This window comes from Benincasa hispida, chromosome 1 (genome assembly GCF_009727055.1).
Source record: "Benincasa hispida cultivar B227 chromosome 1, ASM972705v1, whole genome shotgun sequence".
In the NCBI taxonomy this organism is placed as follows: domain Eukaryota; kingdom Viridiplantae; phylum Streptophyta; class Magnoliopsida; order Cucurbitales; family Cucurbitaceae; genus Benincasa; species Benincasa hispida.
The window spans coordinates 32,142,951-32,158,931 of NC_052349.1; the positions used below are offsets into that span (position 1 = coordinate 32,142,951).

The window sequence follows — 15,981 nt, forward strand, 5'->3', positions numbered from 1 at the left end:
TTGACAATTCCAACTGCATAGCATATGTCAGAACGAGTACACAACATTGCATACATTAAACTCCCTACTGCTGATGCATACAAAATTCGTTTTATAACCTCAACCTCTTGAGGTATCTTACGACATTGTTCCTTAAACAAATGAATTCCATGTCTGAATGGTAACATACCTTTGTTGAAATTTTACATTTTATATCTAAGCAACATCTTGTGTATATAAGATGCTTGTGATAATGCTAAAGTTTTGTTCTTGCAGTTCCAAACTATTTGGATCCCAAGAACATATTGCGCTTCTCCCAAAACCTTCATTTGGAATTGCGCAACAATTCATCTCTTGACGTCAGCCAAAAATTCTACCTCATTTCCTATGAGTAGAATATATCAACATACAAAACCAGAAAAGCGACAGTTTTGTTAACAATCTTCTTGTAAACATAATGTTCGTCAATATTTTGTTCAAAGCCATAAGATTTGATCGTAGTGTCAAAGCTCATATTCCATGATCGAGATGCTTGTTTTAACCCATAAATAGATCTTTTAAACTTGCAATCTTTTTTATCTTGACCCTGTTCTATAAACCCTTCTGCTTGAGATATATAGATACTCTCCTCAAGATAGCCATTCAGAAATGTTGTCTTGACATCCATTTGCCAAATTTCATAATCATAAAAGGGAGTTATGGATAAGAGTATTCTAATAGACTTTATCATGGCAACCAGAGAGAAGGTTTCTTCATAGCCTACCCCCTCTCTTTGAGTAAACCCTTTTGCTATAAGCCTAGCCTTGTAGGTCTGTACCTTACCAGCCTGGTCTCATTTTCTCTTGTAGATCCACTTAGAACCGATGTGTTTTACCCCTTCTAGTTGATCTATAAGATCCCAGACTGAATTGAAGTACATTAACTCCATTTCAAGGTCTATGGCTTTAATCCACTGGTCTTTATCCACATCTTCCATTGTTTGTTTGAAAGTTAATGGATCCTCTAAGCCATCATCTGGTATGATGACTTAAGTTTCTGTTAAACCCATGTATCGATCAGGCTGTTGCACAACCCTCCCACTACATCGAGGCATTTTTAACTCTTGGGAAGGATGTGAAATACTAGTTTCATCAACAACTCTTGTTGATTTATCTGTCGTTTCTTTGGTCATTTTATCTATTACTAGCCTACTGCGAGGTTGATGATTTTTAATTTGGTTTTTTTTCTAGGAAAGTTGCATTTGTCGATACAAATACTTTATCCACCTGAGAATCATAAAAGAAACCACTTTTCATCTCTTTAGAGTCTCTCTCTAGAATGTTTCATGCTGATCTTCGATCCAATTTTTAGATTAAGTGACTCCCCTAGTTTTACTTTTATCTTTTTCTTTTATTGGTCCAAAATTTCTATAACATATGTATTGACTAGTTGAAATATGTTCAAATTGACACGATCTTACTTGAACAGATTTGTTCTATTGGTTGTACAACTTTGTCTTTGAGTTCTAAGGAAGTATGGTCAAATTGGCGGATGAATTTATTAAAAGTACATGGACTAAAATTATACATTTTTAAAAATATATAGAACAAAATAGAACAAAATTCAAAATATAACGACTATTGTAGCCTTTGTTATTATTATTGATTAAAATACTTTAATATGCTTAGAGAATTAGATATTCATTTCTTTCGTTAAATATTTATTTTGCATGATGACAATTTAAAATAAAGAAATTTGGAGGTCATGTTGGTGGAAAAACAATGGAAGAAAAATAGTACAAATATTTTAGAATTTCTAAAAATTTGAAATTTTATTACAATGACATTAATATTAAAATAAATAAATAACTAAACAAACAAACAAACGTAGATCGGGCCTGTTTCCTTCCGGTAAGGAACTCTCTTGGGTTTTCTCCTCCAATTGATCCATCTTTAAATCCCCTAATTTTAATTTTCTTTTTTTACTGATCTAAAATTCTCATAACATCATATTGACTACTTGAACTGTGTTCAAACTAGCAGATGGATTTATTAAAATCTTATGGACTAAAATTACCCATTTGTAAAAATACATCGATCAAAATAGAACAAGGAACTATTGTAACCTTTGATTAAAATACTTTAATATGTATTAGAGAATTAGGTATTTATTTCTTTTGTTAAGCATTTATTTGAGTGGAGACCATTTAAAATAAAGATATTTGGAGTTCATGTTGGTGGTAAACCAACGGAAGAAAAATATTACAAATCTTTTAGAATTTTTAAAAATTTGAAATTTTATTACAATGACATTAATATTAAAAAATAAACAAATAAACAAAAAGCATAGATCGGGTTTGTTTCCTTCTCATAAGGAACTCTCTCGGTTTTTTTTTTTTTTTTTTTTTTCTTTCTCGAATCTTGGATCATTTTTTTAAAGAGGAATTAGAACATAGAATAGATTTTAGGATTTGATTTTGAAAAATGACAAAACCAGATTTATGTGGCAATCCACATGACATACACATTGTGACAAATTTTCAAATCTCTGTTTTATCTTTGTCAAGTTCGTAGCTCTTGTTATTGATGAAATTATAAATACATGGTAAATGTAGAATTATAAACAATGGCAGAGTTCCGTATACAGGGTAATTGTTGTTGTCTTAGTTCTCCAATTTTCCTCTAATCGATTCATCTGAAAAACTAAAAATAACCAACCATCTTCCTTAAAATAACTGTCCTTCCAGATTTTACTAGTGTAGTTAACGTTTCAATGAATATTTTATTATTAATTTAGATTATGTTTAATCACTTTTCAATATTAATTTAGATTATGTTTAATCATTTTTCAAATTAATCTCACTTGAATTAAATATCCAGATTTTTCTACCAAATTTATATTTTAAATATCCATATTTTATCAAATTTCATCTATCTATTCAAATTTTAAACTTCTTCAAATGTTTGAATTGTTTTTCATTATTTTTTACATATTCTTAATAAATTAACTGGATATTTTTCATATTTTTTAAGATTTAAATTATTTTGTATATGTTATTAGATTCAATTGTACATATTTCATATTTAGTCATTATTTTAGCTGATATTTTGATAATACCTGACTTGCCCTTGGTTGGTTCGTCGGAATATTAAATATAGTGTAAATGTAGAGCTTTATTAATAACTAAGATATATGTATAGTGTAAGTGGAGAGCTTGATTAATAACCAATATATAAATATGATGTAATTGGAGAGCTTGATTAATAACCAAATTAATCATATTATAATATAATAGATCCAATTTCAAAACTGAAAATAAGCATTATCCCGTAATTTTTGCCCTCTTTTAGAATTTGAATTTATTTTCATATTCAAATTAGATTTTGATAACTATTTCATGAATTGATTTAAAATAAACCAATCACTTCCTTATTTTCTCCCCTAATTGATTCAAATTAATTATCTGTTTTAATTTGATTTAACCACTTTTAAAAAATATTCAAAATTAATTAATCTTTAATTTGTTTATTACCATTTTGATTTTAATTCATAATATCTTTAAATTTTACATTATTCAATTCGTTTTTTATTATTTTAAATTCAGATAAAAAAATTTATCCTGATTAAGATTTTACTTAATATTTCATACATATTATCATTTAACAAACCGTATATTTCATTTAGATTTGATCATTTTTTGTATTTCTTTAATCACCTTTTATTCATTATCATCTTATTATATTATTATACCATTAATTTGTTTTTTTGACAAACAAATAAGTATTTATTTTTGCAGTGTTATTGTTTTTGCTATGCATCTACGATGAGTTAGGCTTCTTTCGTAAGTTTTATGGTTGGAGTTATAAATACAATGTAATTGTTAAAAATTAAATGAAAATGAAATTATGAATATTGTGTAATTGTAAATAAGTGAACTCCCTTCTTATTTTTTTATCTCCGAATTATATTTGAATTTATATTTTATTATCAAATTAGATTTTATCTAAGTACTTATCAAATTAATCACAATAAACAAAAACTTCATGATTTTTCTCTCATGGCTTGTTGTACTGAAAAAGTAACATGTAAATGGGAATTCAATTTTAAATGTTTGAAACATGTGTTATGTATGTGTGTGTATATATATATATAATACAATACTATTATTATTATGATTATCATCATTATCATTATCATTATCATTATTATTATTAAAATAAGATAACAAAAAACTTTAAATCTCATATTCTTCATCTTCTTCGCTTTGCCACCTCCCTAAAATCTCTTTTTCTCATTCTCAATCTCATGACTGTGATCGTTGGTTCAACAACCTTTTCTTGAATTCTATCGTCTTAGCTAGCTTTTGACGACCACCCTCGCCAGGTCGCCGACCTTTTTCGCTCGCATGTAAGTTTTCTATTTTTGTTTCTACTTTGAACATCATTTTCAACAACAATGTTCTAGGATTGATAGTGTTTAAAGTTGGCTTTCAAGATTCTATGAGCAAAATGATCACATGAAATGGAGACGATGAAACTCTTAACAACTGGTTTGATGTCAAATGCAATCATATTTCAAATAGTCACGTCATCCTGAAGTTACAATTCCTTCAAATATTTGCTTTCCAACAACTTCATTGGTATAATCAACTTTGCTTTTTCTCACCTTGGAGGAAAACCATCGTTGTAGACATCCATAAGTTTCTAATGACCCCCACTACCTAGTCGTCATCTTCCCTCACATACATGTGTACTATAGGCAGCTGAAAGCATTAAGAACTATATTGGGTAATCTTTAATTTTTGCTTCCAGAATGCTTATATATTGTATATTTATGGTTCTAGAATGTTTAAGTATAGTGTATTTATGGTATTCGAGTTGCTTTTGAAGGAGTGTATCTTTGTATTCTCATTTGTACTTAATTTTGTTATCTTAGGATATTTATGTCATTTACTAATTAGTATTTTCTATTATATAAATTCATTTTGCTATTTTTATAATTTTGAAACATTTTTGCCATTTTTCAAATGAAACTTTAAAGTTTGTTATTTTTCTTGTTAGCCTTTCTTTAAATTAGATATTTCTCCTAATTTTACTTTTATCTTTCTTTACTGATCTCAAATTTTCATAACATAATGTAGTTCAAATTTCCATAACATTTGAACTATATTTGTCAATTTAAATATAGTTCAAATTTCCAAGTTGAAATTTCCATAACATTTGAACTATATTTAAATTGACAGATAGATTTATTAAAAGTTTATGAAATAAAATTGCACATGGACTGTGGTAACCTTTATCATTATTATTGATTAAAATACTTTAATATGATTAGAGAATTAGATATTTATTTCTTTCGTTAAGTATTTATTTTGAGTGGAAACAATTTAAAATAAAGAAATTTGGAGTTTAAGTGGGTGGAAAAACAATGGAAGAAAAATAGTGCAAATCTTTTAGAATTTCTAAAAATTTGAAATTTTATTACAATGACGTTAATATTGAAAATTAAACAAACAAAAAATGTTAGATCTCAATTCGACCACAGTGGGAGTCGAACCCACGACCTTTTGATCCGAAGTCAAACGCGCAAATCCACTGCGCTATGCGGTCCTTTGTGACTTCCAATCACCTTTTTAAGTAAGATATAATATTTCACTTACAATTCTTGTTTTTATTATAGTCAAATTAAAAACTACTGGAAAAAAAAAAAACAAATTGAAATTAAAAAAATTAAGAAGTAAAAAAAAAGTTTTATTTTAGAATTCAAATATTTCAATTTCCTAAAAAATATGAAATCATTGAAAAGAAATTGTGAGAAAACAATGCTTAATTTTCAAAAACCCAACAAAAAAAATTAAAGGGGCAATTGCAACTTTAATAAAAAAAAAAAAAAAAATTAAAAATTGGGCGTGTGTCCTTAGGTTTTTCTTTTTGGCAAACATGTCAAAAAACTTTCGCCTAAAAATTTAATTACTATCTGATTTCTATGTGATTGCTATGTGATTGTCACACCTGCAATTCCAAAAAAGTTAAGATTTTGTTTCTTAAAATGTATTTGTCATACAATGCAATTTTCCAAAACCAAATGGTATTATCAAACAGAATTAGGTTAAAATTTATGATGTAATATTCTTTTAAAAAAAGTGATATAATTTTGTTTTAAATTTTTCTATTTTCTAAAATTATATATTTGTGAAGGGAATAACTATGAGAATTACTATTTTTCCAATTTTCTCTCAAACTTCCCATTTAGAAACCCACATTTTTACATGAACATCCAATCCTTTTTCTTTTCTGCCACATCTCATTTCCTTGATTTTATGCATATATATAAAAAGAATAAACCAAAAAATGAATGTTGTCTCACAAAATCAGAATAAATATCTCTCATGTCCCATGTTGGTTTCTCCTTAATTAATGAAATGAAAACTTTAGGATAAGGGAGGACGGAGAGGTATCTGTTCAAATGGACAGATCAAATTAAAGGCCAACCCCAATTTGCTGGCCATTTTCTTTTATTCCTATGAGATATTTAAAAAATAAATAAAAAAAAAAAAAAAAAACCAAGCCCCATAATAAGAATAAATACACACACAAAGCTCCATGCATAGAGAAACAAGAGAAAAGGGAACACCCATAACTTACTATACATATTCATATAGTTATACCTTCAATTACCTAATCTCTTCATTGAAAGCAAACATTTTCGTTGTAACAATCGTCATGTTTGGGCGACGATTTCATCAAAAAAAATCTTCCAATGCCATGTCGGTAAGTACGTACTACAATCATTCCTTTCAATTTTATCCAATGTCATTATTGTTCACTGAAATTCAGAAGTTTAAGCTAATAAGTTATAGTATATTTAAAATCTGCTCATATATGTTTCGATTTAGCAGATAGTAGAACTTCTAGTGCACATGGATTGCAATGGATGTGAAGGTCGGATTCGAAGAGCGATCTCCAAAATCGAAGGCAAGTTGTACTACTACATTCCATTTTATGAGCAATACTTAGATACAGTCTAGGGTATACTCATCTCCATACATCCCCTTCAATCATAAAGAGAAAAAAAATTAAAAGTATCTTTGTTAAAAAAATAATAAACATATAACAACTTGTGATTTGATAGCTCGGGATGTATTTAAGTATTTTTATTCTATTGATAAAAACAAATGTTTAATGAGGTAAATGTTGTTTGTGAGCTAATAGAGAGAGCACTGTTACTAAAACAGGAGTAGATAGCTTGGAAATAGACATGGACAAACAGAAGGTGACTGTAACTGGATATGTAGAGGAAAGAAAAGTGTTGAAGGTGGTGAGAGGGACAGGGCGAAAAGCCGAGCTATGGCCGTTCCCTTACGACAACGAATACTACCCGTACGCATCGCAGTACTACGACGAATCGACATATGCGTCAACGTATAATTATTATAGGCATGGTTTCAATGAAGGCGTCCATGGATACTTTCCAGATCCTTTATATTCAACTGTTAGTGATAACACTGTTCATCTTTTTAGTGAAGATAATGTACATGCTTATTGCAGTATTATGTGATCCACTATTCTATATAAATTAACGAATATATGTATGTCCTCATATGAGGTTGATAAATTTTAGCTAAATTTGCACTAACAATAGCTAAGTATTTTTATTTTTTTTTATTTTTATTGAGTTTAACATATTTAATCAATATTGATAACTCCCATATGGTATTCAAATGGAAAAGATATGTGAGAGGGACATTTCAACCTCTAACTTGATTTTGGCCCACGATACGTATATACTTTATTAATTGATTATATTCCTATTCTCCAATAGCTAAGTTGTTTAATAACGAAAACAAGTACTCAAGTATATGATAGTTCGATTCATTTTTTTTATTTGAAATCTGAAATTTAAATAACATTTTTTAAAGTTTCAAGATCACAAAACGTCAAATTCATATATTCAAAAATGATGTGACATTGCATTGTATTTTATTTATTGATTGAAAATAAGAATAACATGTGTTTTAATTCAATGAATTAGACAAGGACATTCATAAAATTGATAAAAACTACACATTGGATATATGGCTATATATTTGTAATAATTTATTCGAATTAATATCATCACTTGTGTTATCAAGAGAAAGTGGAGCCATTAAAAGTGTAATTAGTAGTGAGAAATTGAGATCAACTAACAACTTCGTGTATATATTATATACACTTACTCATTTAAAACTCACATCCATAAATTCTTCCTTTTAACATGTATTAAAAAAATTATTAGAAAAAAAAATACCCTATAAAAAATTTATATGGTACAAACAATATTATGGACTTTATCTAATTAAATTATACATTATTTTGAATTATTTTGTGTGTGTGAGATATTGATTTATCAAAGTACCAATAAAGGTATTGAGATATATCGATGAAAATTTCACGATTCAAACAAAAGAGAAAAATTTTAAAATATAATGACACCAAATTTAAAGGTAGCACCTGAAACTTAATTAAAATAAGAAGAACGTAGATGAATGATTAAGATTTTAAATATACTTTCTCAAGTAATGGAAAATTTAAATACTATTACATTATTTATTGTACTAAAATAAGATAAACACTAATAACCTAACTCAAAATGAACATATGAAACTAGAAAAAATGAAAAATGAGTAAAAAAAGAGAAAAATATGGAATCAATTAGGAATATATATATTCCTAACATTATTTTAAAAATGAAAGGAAAAAATAAAAAATAAAAAGTCCTAAGCTAAACTCTATTGATGGCATTGAAAGCACAAATTCCGAATATATAAACTAATATATATATATATATTATAGCATTGGGAATAAACGTATGACTGATGTCTGAGAGAGGAATAATATATAACATAATGTATATCTTCATCATCACATGAAAACCTTGATCTTAATTACTGAGAGACAAAAGAAAAGTGCAGTATTTATAAAAAGTATTATTCATTAAAAAGATTTAGAAATGATATAATCACTGCATGCTCGTTGAGTTTTTATTTATATACTCATGTTTTATTTGATTTTTTTCTTTTTTAATTTTATTATTATTCAAAAAGATCGAATTATTCACTTATTAATTAGTAGATATTATTTTGAATAATTTTTTAAATGGTAAAATTACTTAAAATATTTTTAAATATAGCAAAATGTCATTTTCTATTGATAGATACTGATAGATGTATTTTAGTGATAGACAATCACATTTTACTATATTTATAAATAAGTTTGCAAATAATCCTATAATCTTTTTGGTCTATACACTGTGAGTTATCCGACTTGTATCATTGATACTACTAGGAATTGAATCATTATGGCAAGGAAAAGTTTAATTCAGAGGGAGAAGAGGCAAAAATTGAAACAAAAATATCATTTGATTCGTCGATCCTTAAAAAAAGAAATAAGCAAAGTTTAATCCGGATTTATATCATTGAGTGAGAAATGGGAAATTCATGAAAAGTTACCATCTCCACCGCGTAATAGTGCACCCATACGTCCAATTCGTTTTGATTTCTTTGTACTAGTAAAATAAAGATTATTTTGGTCGCGTAAAATGAAAAAACAATGAAAATAAAAAGATCAAAATGGTCACTTTTTAAAAATATATAGATCGAAATATATACATTTTGAAAGTACATGAACTAAGATTGAAATGAGATAAGCTAAAATAATAATAAAAAATGAAAATAGATGAACTAAAGTGGTATTAAATCTAATTAATATAAAGGGCAAATGGAATATGTCCAAAAATTGGTTGAAGAACCTCAACCAAAGAAAGGAGATGGGACAAAAAGAATATGCCTCTCAAGGTGAGAGAAGTGGTAAAAATTAAACCTAAGGCCAAAAGCATCGAAACCCATGTTGAAATTGTCAGACAATTTGCGAGCAACATGAAATGAAGGAAAAAAAAAAAAAAAAAAAAAAGAACTTTATTGCAATTTGGATCCTTAATTACTTCTCTCTCTCCTATATTATTTATTTGGTTCTTTTGAAGAATCACATACTCTTATAGTATGTGTCAAGTGGATGAGAATGACTTGAAATAGATTTCAAATGTAAGAATAAAGCAATTGGATTTTTGTTTTCCATAATTTTAAATTTGTTTTTTCGTTTTTGAAAATTAAGTATAGAGACATTACTCCTCCCTTCAAATTTCTCTTTCTGTTATTAACTATTTATCAATAATTTAAATAATCAAATCAAATCTTGAAAACAAAAAAAAAACAGCTTTTAAAAACCATTTTTGTTTTTGGAATTAGGCGAAGTAATGTTTTTAATCATTATATTTAAGAAAGATTGAACCATTATAAGAAATGAGGAGAAAATAGGCTTAAACTTTTTTTTTTAAAAAAAAAGAAATAGTTATTAAATGGAGTTCTGATTTTTGTTTTTTGTTTTGGAAAATTAAGTCTATAACACTCATTCTACCTCTAAATCCCTTCTTTATTACACTCATTATACCTCTAAATCCCCTTTTTATTATCTACTTTGTATCAATTATTTTTAAAAACAAAGTCAAGTTTTGAAAACTAAAAAAAAGTAGGTTTTGAAAACTTATTTTTTTTTATATTTGGCTAAAAAATCAGCTCTTATACTTAAGAAAAAATGTAAGTCATGGTAAGAAAATGAGAGAAAATGGGCTTAATTGTAAAAACCTAAAATAAAAAACGAAATGGTTAGTTTTTGAAATTCTATGTGGTAATACTGATACTACAGTATTTATATATATTTTGATTTTGTTCCATTTTAGTGTTTGTAATTTTAAATATCTAAATTAATAAATCTTATGATTTTTTTAAACGATAAGTAAATCATAAGATTAGTTCTTATTGTTTATGTGGGAAGTTTGTTATGTAGGATTGTATCAGCAATAGCGGAAGCATAAGGATAATCTAAGCATTTAAATTCACTAACTATGGCAAAATGTAAAGCATGCTCTTGTAGAAAATAAGTGAGTTTCAAGACATACCACTTGTAAAACTTCTTCAAGGCTCTTTCTCCAATTGTTATCTTCTCCAAATCTTGTTGTAGACCACCTCAAGATCTTCTCCACTTTTCTCTTGGTGCTCTAGATTGAGTTGGGAGACTCAAAACAAGTTTGAATCAAAGGATGAAGGAGAAAAGCTCACTGCAGCAACCTTGTTGAAGAACCCTTTCTTCTACCCAAATTTTCTCTAAAATTCTCTATAGATTGCATGCCCGATTTTCACTCCAATCTTTTCGTTATATTGCAGATCAACATGCAAAGGAGTGAGTTGCATGAGTTGCAACTCATGCTTGGAGAAGACAAGGCAAAGATATTGCTTCTTGTGTGAGCTACTTGAAAAGATGGATAATGGAAAATTTTCATTTTCTATTTAAGTGTTTTGTTTTCTTTTCCTTTTTCAATTTTATTTCAAAAAATCAAATTTTCATTTTATTAAATCTATTTTGATTTTTAAAAATGGAAAATTTAATTAATTTCATAAATTAATTATTAAATAAAACTTAATTAATTTAATATCAAATATTAAATTAATTTTAACACATATCCATCTTTATATATTTAAATCATATTTAAATATATAAATTCTCCTATTCCATTTAACACTAAAATTAAACATGTAATTATATCTCATATACTAATTCCCTTAATTCTAATTTGAACGTTTCAAATTAACTTATCACCTATTCTAGAGCTAGTCCGTTACGAGCTAGTAGGGGACCTCGCGGACCTACAAATCATGGGCTTCAACGATCTGAGATTAATTGGCTAAACTCATTAAATCAAATTAATCTTCATCCGTTAACTAATGGGTCACTCCACTAAAGCCCATAGTTGCACTCCCCTCACTGTAGATATATTATGTCACATGATTTAACCATAATTAGTAAGTCGACTATTCATAGGTTGTTCGTAATAACGGTTGGGTCAAATATTTATTTTACCCTCGAGATTACGTCTTATTCCTCAAGTCCCTACTGATTCTCTAATAAACAACTGGTTTGTGATCTAATCACTAAACCAAATTCTCTTAACCCAGTGAGAGGGTGGAGACCCTTGTTTAAGACCTGGATTCAGTACTTGAGAGAACAACCTTTCTCTTATCCCTAAATTGGGTAGGCGTGAACTTTGTCTTACACCTTATGTCCTCAGTTATCTATCTGGTCTTACCCCTGAAATAGGAGTCTTATTGAGCCGGCGCTGTTGAGCCAACCCTCAAATATGCAAATCCAAGGGCAATCCCAAATAAACAAGAGTCATAGTTAGCTCAGGATTAAGATCGAGTTACCTAGGTCACTTAGGTGAAATAGTCAGTCTTAAACAGTAAACAACGTTATAAAGTAAGGGTAACTTATTTCTTGGTCCTGATCTTATGCAAACTCATTGAATAGGACGCCCCCACTCCTCATGTCATAACATGTACGAATTAGGATCACATCGTATGTAGCACCTTTCAACTCTTTGTAACAACTACAGAGTAAGCCGCATCCAATGGTGTTACTAAAATAAGGTGCCCAACCTCATTCATGTACCATAGATTATTTTGACTGTTTACTCGAACCTGATCCACTCTTATGTCTCCACATAAAGTTCAAGTACTCATACAATAGTCATGGGTCTTAGTTTATTGGATTAGATTTTCACACAATTTATGAAATCAATAACAAGTATATTGATTATAGAAAATGTTTATCATTTTACAAACTGTGAGTTTTTAGGACATAAAACCCAACACTTCTTCTATACGGGATCATATAATCTATAACCAAACTCATCTTGGCCATAGCCAATAAATACACATGGTCTAGTCTTTGCATCATGCTTTGATCTCTCATCTTTAGGAACATGAACAAAAGCTTTACAACAAAAAAACATGCAAGTGATCATAAGATATATCCTTATTTGACCATATTCTATTTGGAACTTTTGATCCCAAAGGAACACATGGTGTGGGATTCAAAATATGTACAACTGTGTTCAATGCTTCACCCCAGAACAATTATGATAACTGTGATTCTGAAAGAAAGCATCTCATTCTCTCAACTAGTGTTCTGTTCATTCTCTCAGCTATGCCATTTAGCTAAGGAGTCTTAGGAGGTGTCTTTTGATGTGGAATACCATGATTTTTGCAATATTCATCAAAAGGTCCGCAATACTAACTTCCATTATCAGTCCTAATATACTTCAACTTTTTACCAGTTTCTCTCTCAATAAGGGCATGAAACTGTTTAAACACCTTTAATACCTGATCTTTAGTCTTCAAGGTATAGACCCATGTTTTCTTTGAATGATCATCAATAAACGTCATAAAATATGATGCACCTCCAAGTGTTTTTATTTTTATAGGACCACACACATCAGAATGTACCAAATCTAGTACATTTGGTTTCCTTGAATGTTGAGATGACTTAAAAGTAACTCTAGCCTGCTTTCATGCCAAACAATGAGGACACCTTTTTAAGGGTGCACTCTTTACATCAGAAAGATGATTTTTCTTGGCTAAAATCTTCAAACCCTTCTCACTCATCTGACTGAGTCTTTTATGCCAAAGCTCAACACTCGCTTCATCATTCACTATATTTATGTCACAATCAGTGATCTTAGCCTCTATATAATACGTGAGGAATATTTCTCTCCCTTAGCTATCACCATAGAGCCTTTAGTAAGTTTCCATTTACCATCATAGAAGGTATTGCAGAAACCTTCATCATCAAACTTACCTGTAGAAATCAAATTCATGCGAATATCAGGAATGTGCTTCATATTCTTCAAAATCAGCTTAGAATCATTCTTATTCTCTAAGTGTACATCTCTGATGGTAACTGCTTTTGCTCATACATCATTACCCATCCTAACACTGCCGAAATCACCAAGTGTATAGGATGCAAACAAATCCCTATTTGATATAGCATGAACTGAGACACCACTGTCAATCACCCAAGTGCTCTATTGTATAGCAAGATTTATAACATCATCGTCAAATAAGATGTAAAAGTCTTCGGTGGCTACAGTAATTATGTATGCATCACTGTCATCGTCATTCTTCTTTTCCTTGCCTTTATCATTTTCATTATCCCTTTAGATTTCCAACAATGCTTCTTTATATGCCCTTCCACATGACAATAATGACACTCAACATTTGCAAACCGGCCACCTTTACTTTTGTCTCTGTCTTTCTCCGTCAGACCTTTACTCTTACTCCTCCCCCTTCTTTCAGTAACAAGAACATCTGATTGTGAAGAAGAGCTTTGTGACTTTCTTCTCATCTCCTCGTTCAATATGCTACTTTTTACTAAGTCCATACTTAGTACACGATTTGAGACTGAGTTCGATAAGGAATTTCTAAATGTCTCCCACAAGTCCGATAATGTACCAAGGACTCATAATCCATGTATCTCATCTTCAAACTTGATATTTATCCTAGATAGTTGATTAATGATACTTTGGAATGTATTCAAGTGATCTAATATGGGTGTTCCATCTTGATACTTCAATGTCATCATTTGTTTGATCAGAAACATTTTATTATTACCAGTTTTTGGGGCACATAGCGACTCAAGTTGTTCCACATAGTCCGTGCATGAGTTTTTTCACCAATATGGTTTAGAAAATTGAAAATTATCTTCTACCCATAGTCTCATAATCTCACACACTTTCTAGGGTTAATTATGCAAAAAGAAAGGGGAGGGGGGGAAGGCATAAAATTAGAAGAGATTAGCAATGAGGCAGTCTACAACGCAACGCACGGGGCTATAAACCCTAGAGGATGAAACCGAGTAGCACTGCGACACTACAGAAGTGTGAAGCACTATAGTGCTATGTAAAGTTGAAGCAGCACATGATCCTTTTGTGAGAATGACACAACACTACGATGACTTTCTTCTTTAGGTTGTTTTGTCGAGAGCTAAAGACATTGTGCAATCATGGGATTTGCACTTAGGGAAAAAGAGAGCAGTTAGATAAGAGAGGGGATGTTGAAAGATGATCGATAGCTCTACGACAAGAGTCAAAGTCCTGTAGATTATTCACATGGTGTTGGAGAAAGGAGATTGCTCCATCCCAATTTATATCTCCTCTTGTTGCTTTATTCATATAGTTATTCCTATATTGAAATTGTTGGATTGTCGGAACGTGCATAGCTAGATTTTTAATTTCTAGGGTGTTGAATGATTTCATGAATTAAAATTTGACTGATTGTTAATGTTTGGGTTATTATTGCTAATTCAATTTCATTTTCACTTATGTGTATTCCTTCATCTGATCAATTGGCCACTGATTGATTGTTCTTGGGTTGAATTTTCTATTTGAGGGAGAGGGAATTTAGCTGGACATGATGAGTGAAACTGTTGTCCAAATATGTTGGGATAATCATTAAATTTTCTTGGATCAATTATCCCTCTTGTGTGAATCTAGTAGGAAATTAGCTAAGTAGAAACAATAACAATTATCAAGCAAAGACACAAGCGTGGAAAAACATCCTCAATGTAAGGAGTAAAAAATCACGGACCAAAGTCAAAATCTTAACTATAATCAATAATGGGTACAACAAGTTCTCACTAGTCACAACTAGACGTATACACAATAAATATCTTATGATTAATAAATCTCGACAACAAACAACAACAATAGAGAACATTAAATTAGAATGTTTTCTAACTTGAAGTGGCAACCAATCACTCACCGTAATCTGACCATAAATAGCTCCAAAAGAAATCTCCATCATCCTGATTGAAGACCCTCGTGTCAAGAACACAATATAAAAATTTTAGCTTGATCCAACCACGAATCGACCTCCAAAATGTTGAAAACTCTATTGTGTGGAAAGGTTCCTTTTCTATATTTGTTTTCTAATTTTCTCACTGTGTGTCATCACTCCTTGGTTGGTGTGATGTTCAATCCACCAACTACAAGGTTTTTAAATTAAAACCTAATTTGGGCCTTTCCACATACGTGAAAAAATGGTTCGACAAAATATGTATAAAAATGATAGGGTTGGTTGCACAAATAACAATATGT

The 15,981-nt window shown here is 29.6% G+C and overlaps 1 protein-coding gene and 1 non-coding gene across 2 annotated transcripts; one reads left to right on the plus strand and one right to left on the minus strand.

Annotated features, from left to right (window-relative positions):
• Positions 1-5,493: 5,493 nt before the first annotated feature.
• Positions 5,494-5,567, minus strand: TRNAR-UCG. Its single transcript has one exon. It is a non-coding gene; the product is annotated as a tRNA-Arg (tRNA).
• A 980-nt stretch (positions 5,568-6,547) lies between these two features.
• LOC120067184 (heavy metal-associated isoprenylated plant protein 45-like) lies at positions 6,548-7,587 on the plus strand. The gene is made up of 3 exons (XM_039018663.1): positions 6,548-6,728; positions 6,857-6,932; positions 7,193-7,587. Exons 1-3 carry the CDS (start codon positions 6,561-6,563, stop codon positions 7,513-7,515), a joined length of 567 nt encoding a protein of 188 aa, XP_038874591.1. The 5' UTR covers positions 6,548-6,560; the 3' UTR covers positions 7,516-7,587.
• The last annotated feature ends 8,394 nt before the right edge of the window (positions 7,588-15,981 follow it).

What these genes read in the sequence shown, in the direction of transcription:
- LOC120067184 (XM_039018663.1), top strand. Translation starts at nt 6,561, where the DNA reads ATGCATAGAGAAACAAGAGAAAAGGGAACACCCATAACTTACTATACA. An exon ending in AATCTTCCAATGCCATGTCG is followed by an intron (nt 6,729 to 6,856) that starts GTAAGTACGTAC and finishes TCGATTTAGCAG; the next exon opens with ATAGTAGAACTTCTAGTGCA. An exon ending in AGCGATCTCCAAAATCGAAG is followed by an intron (nt 6,933 to 7,192) that starts GCAAGTTGTACT and finishes TTACTAAAACAG; the next exon opens with GAGTAGATAGCTTGGAAATA.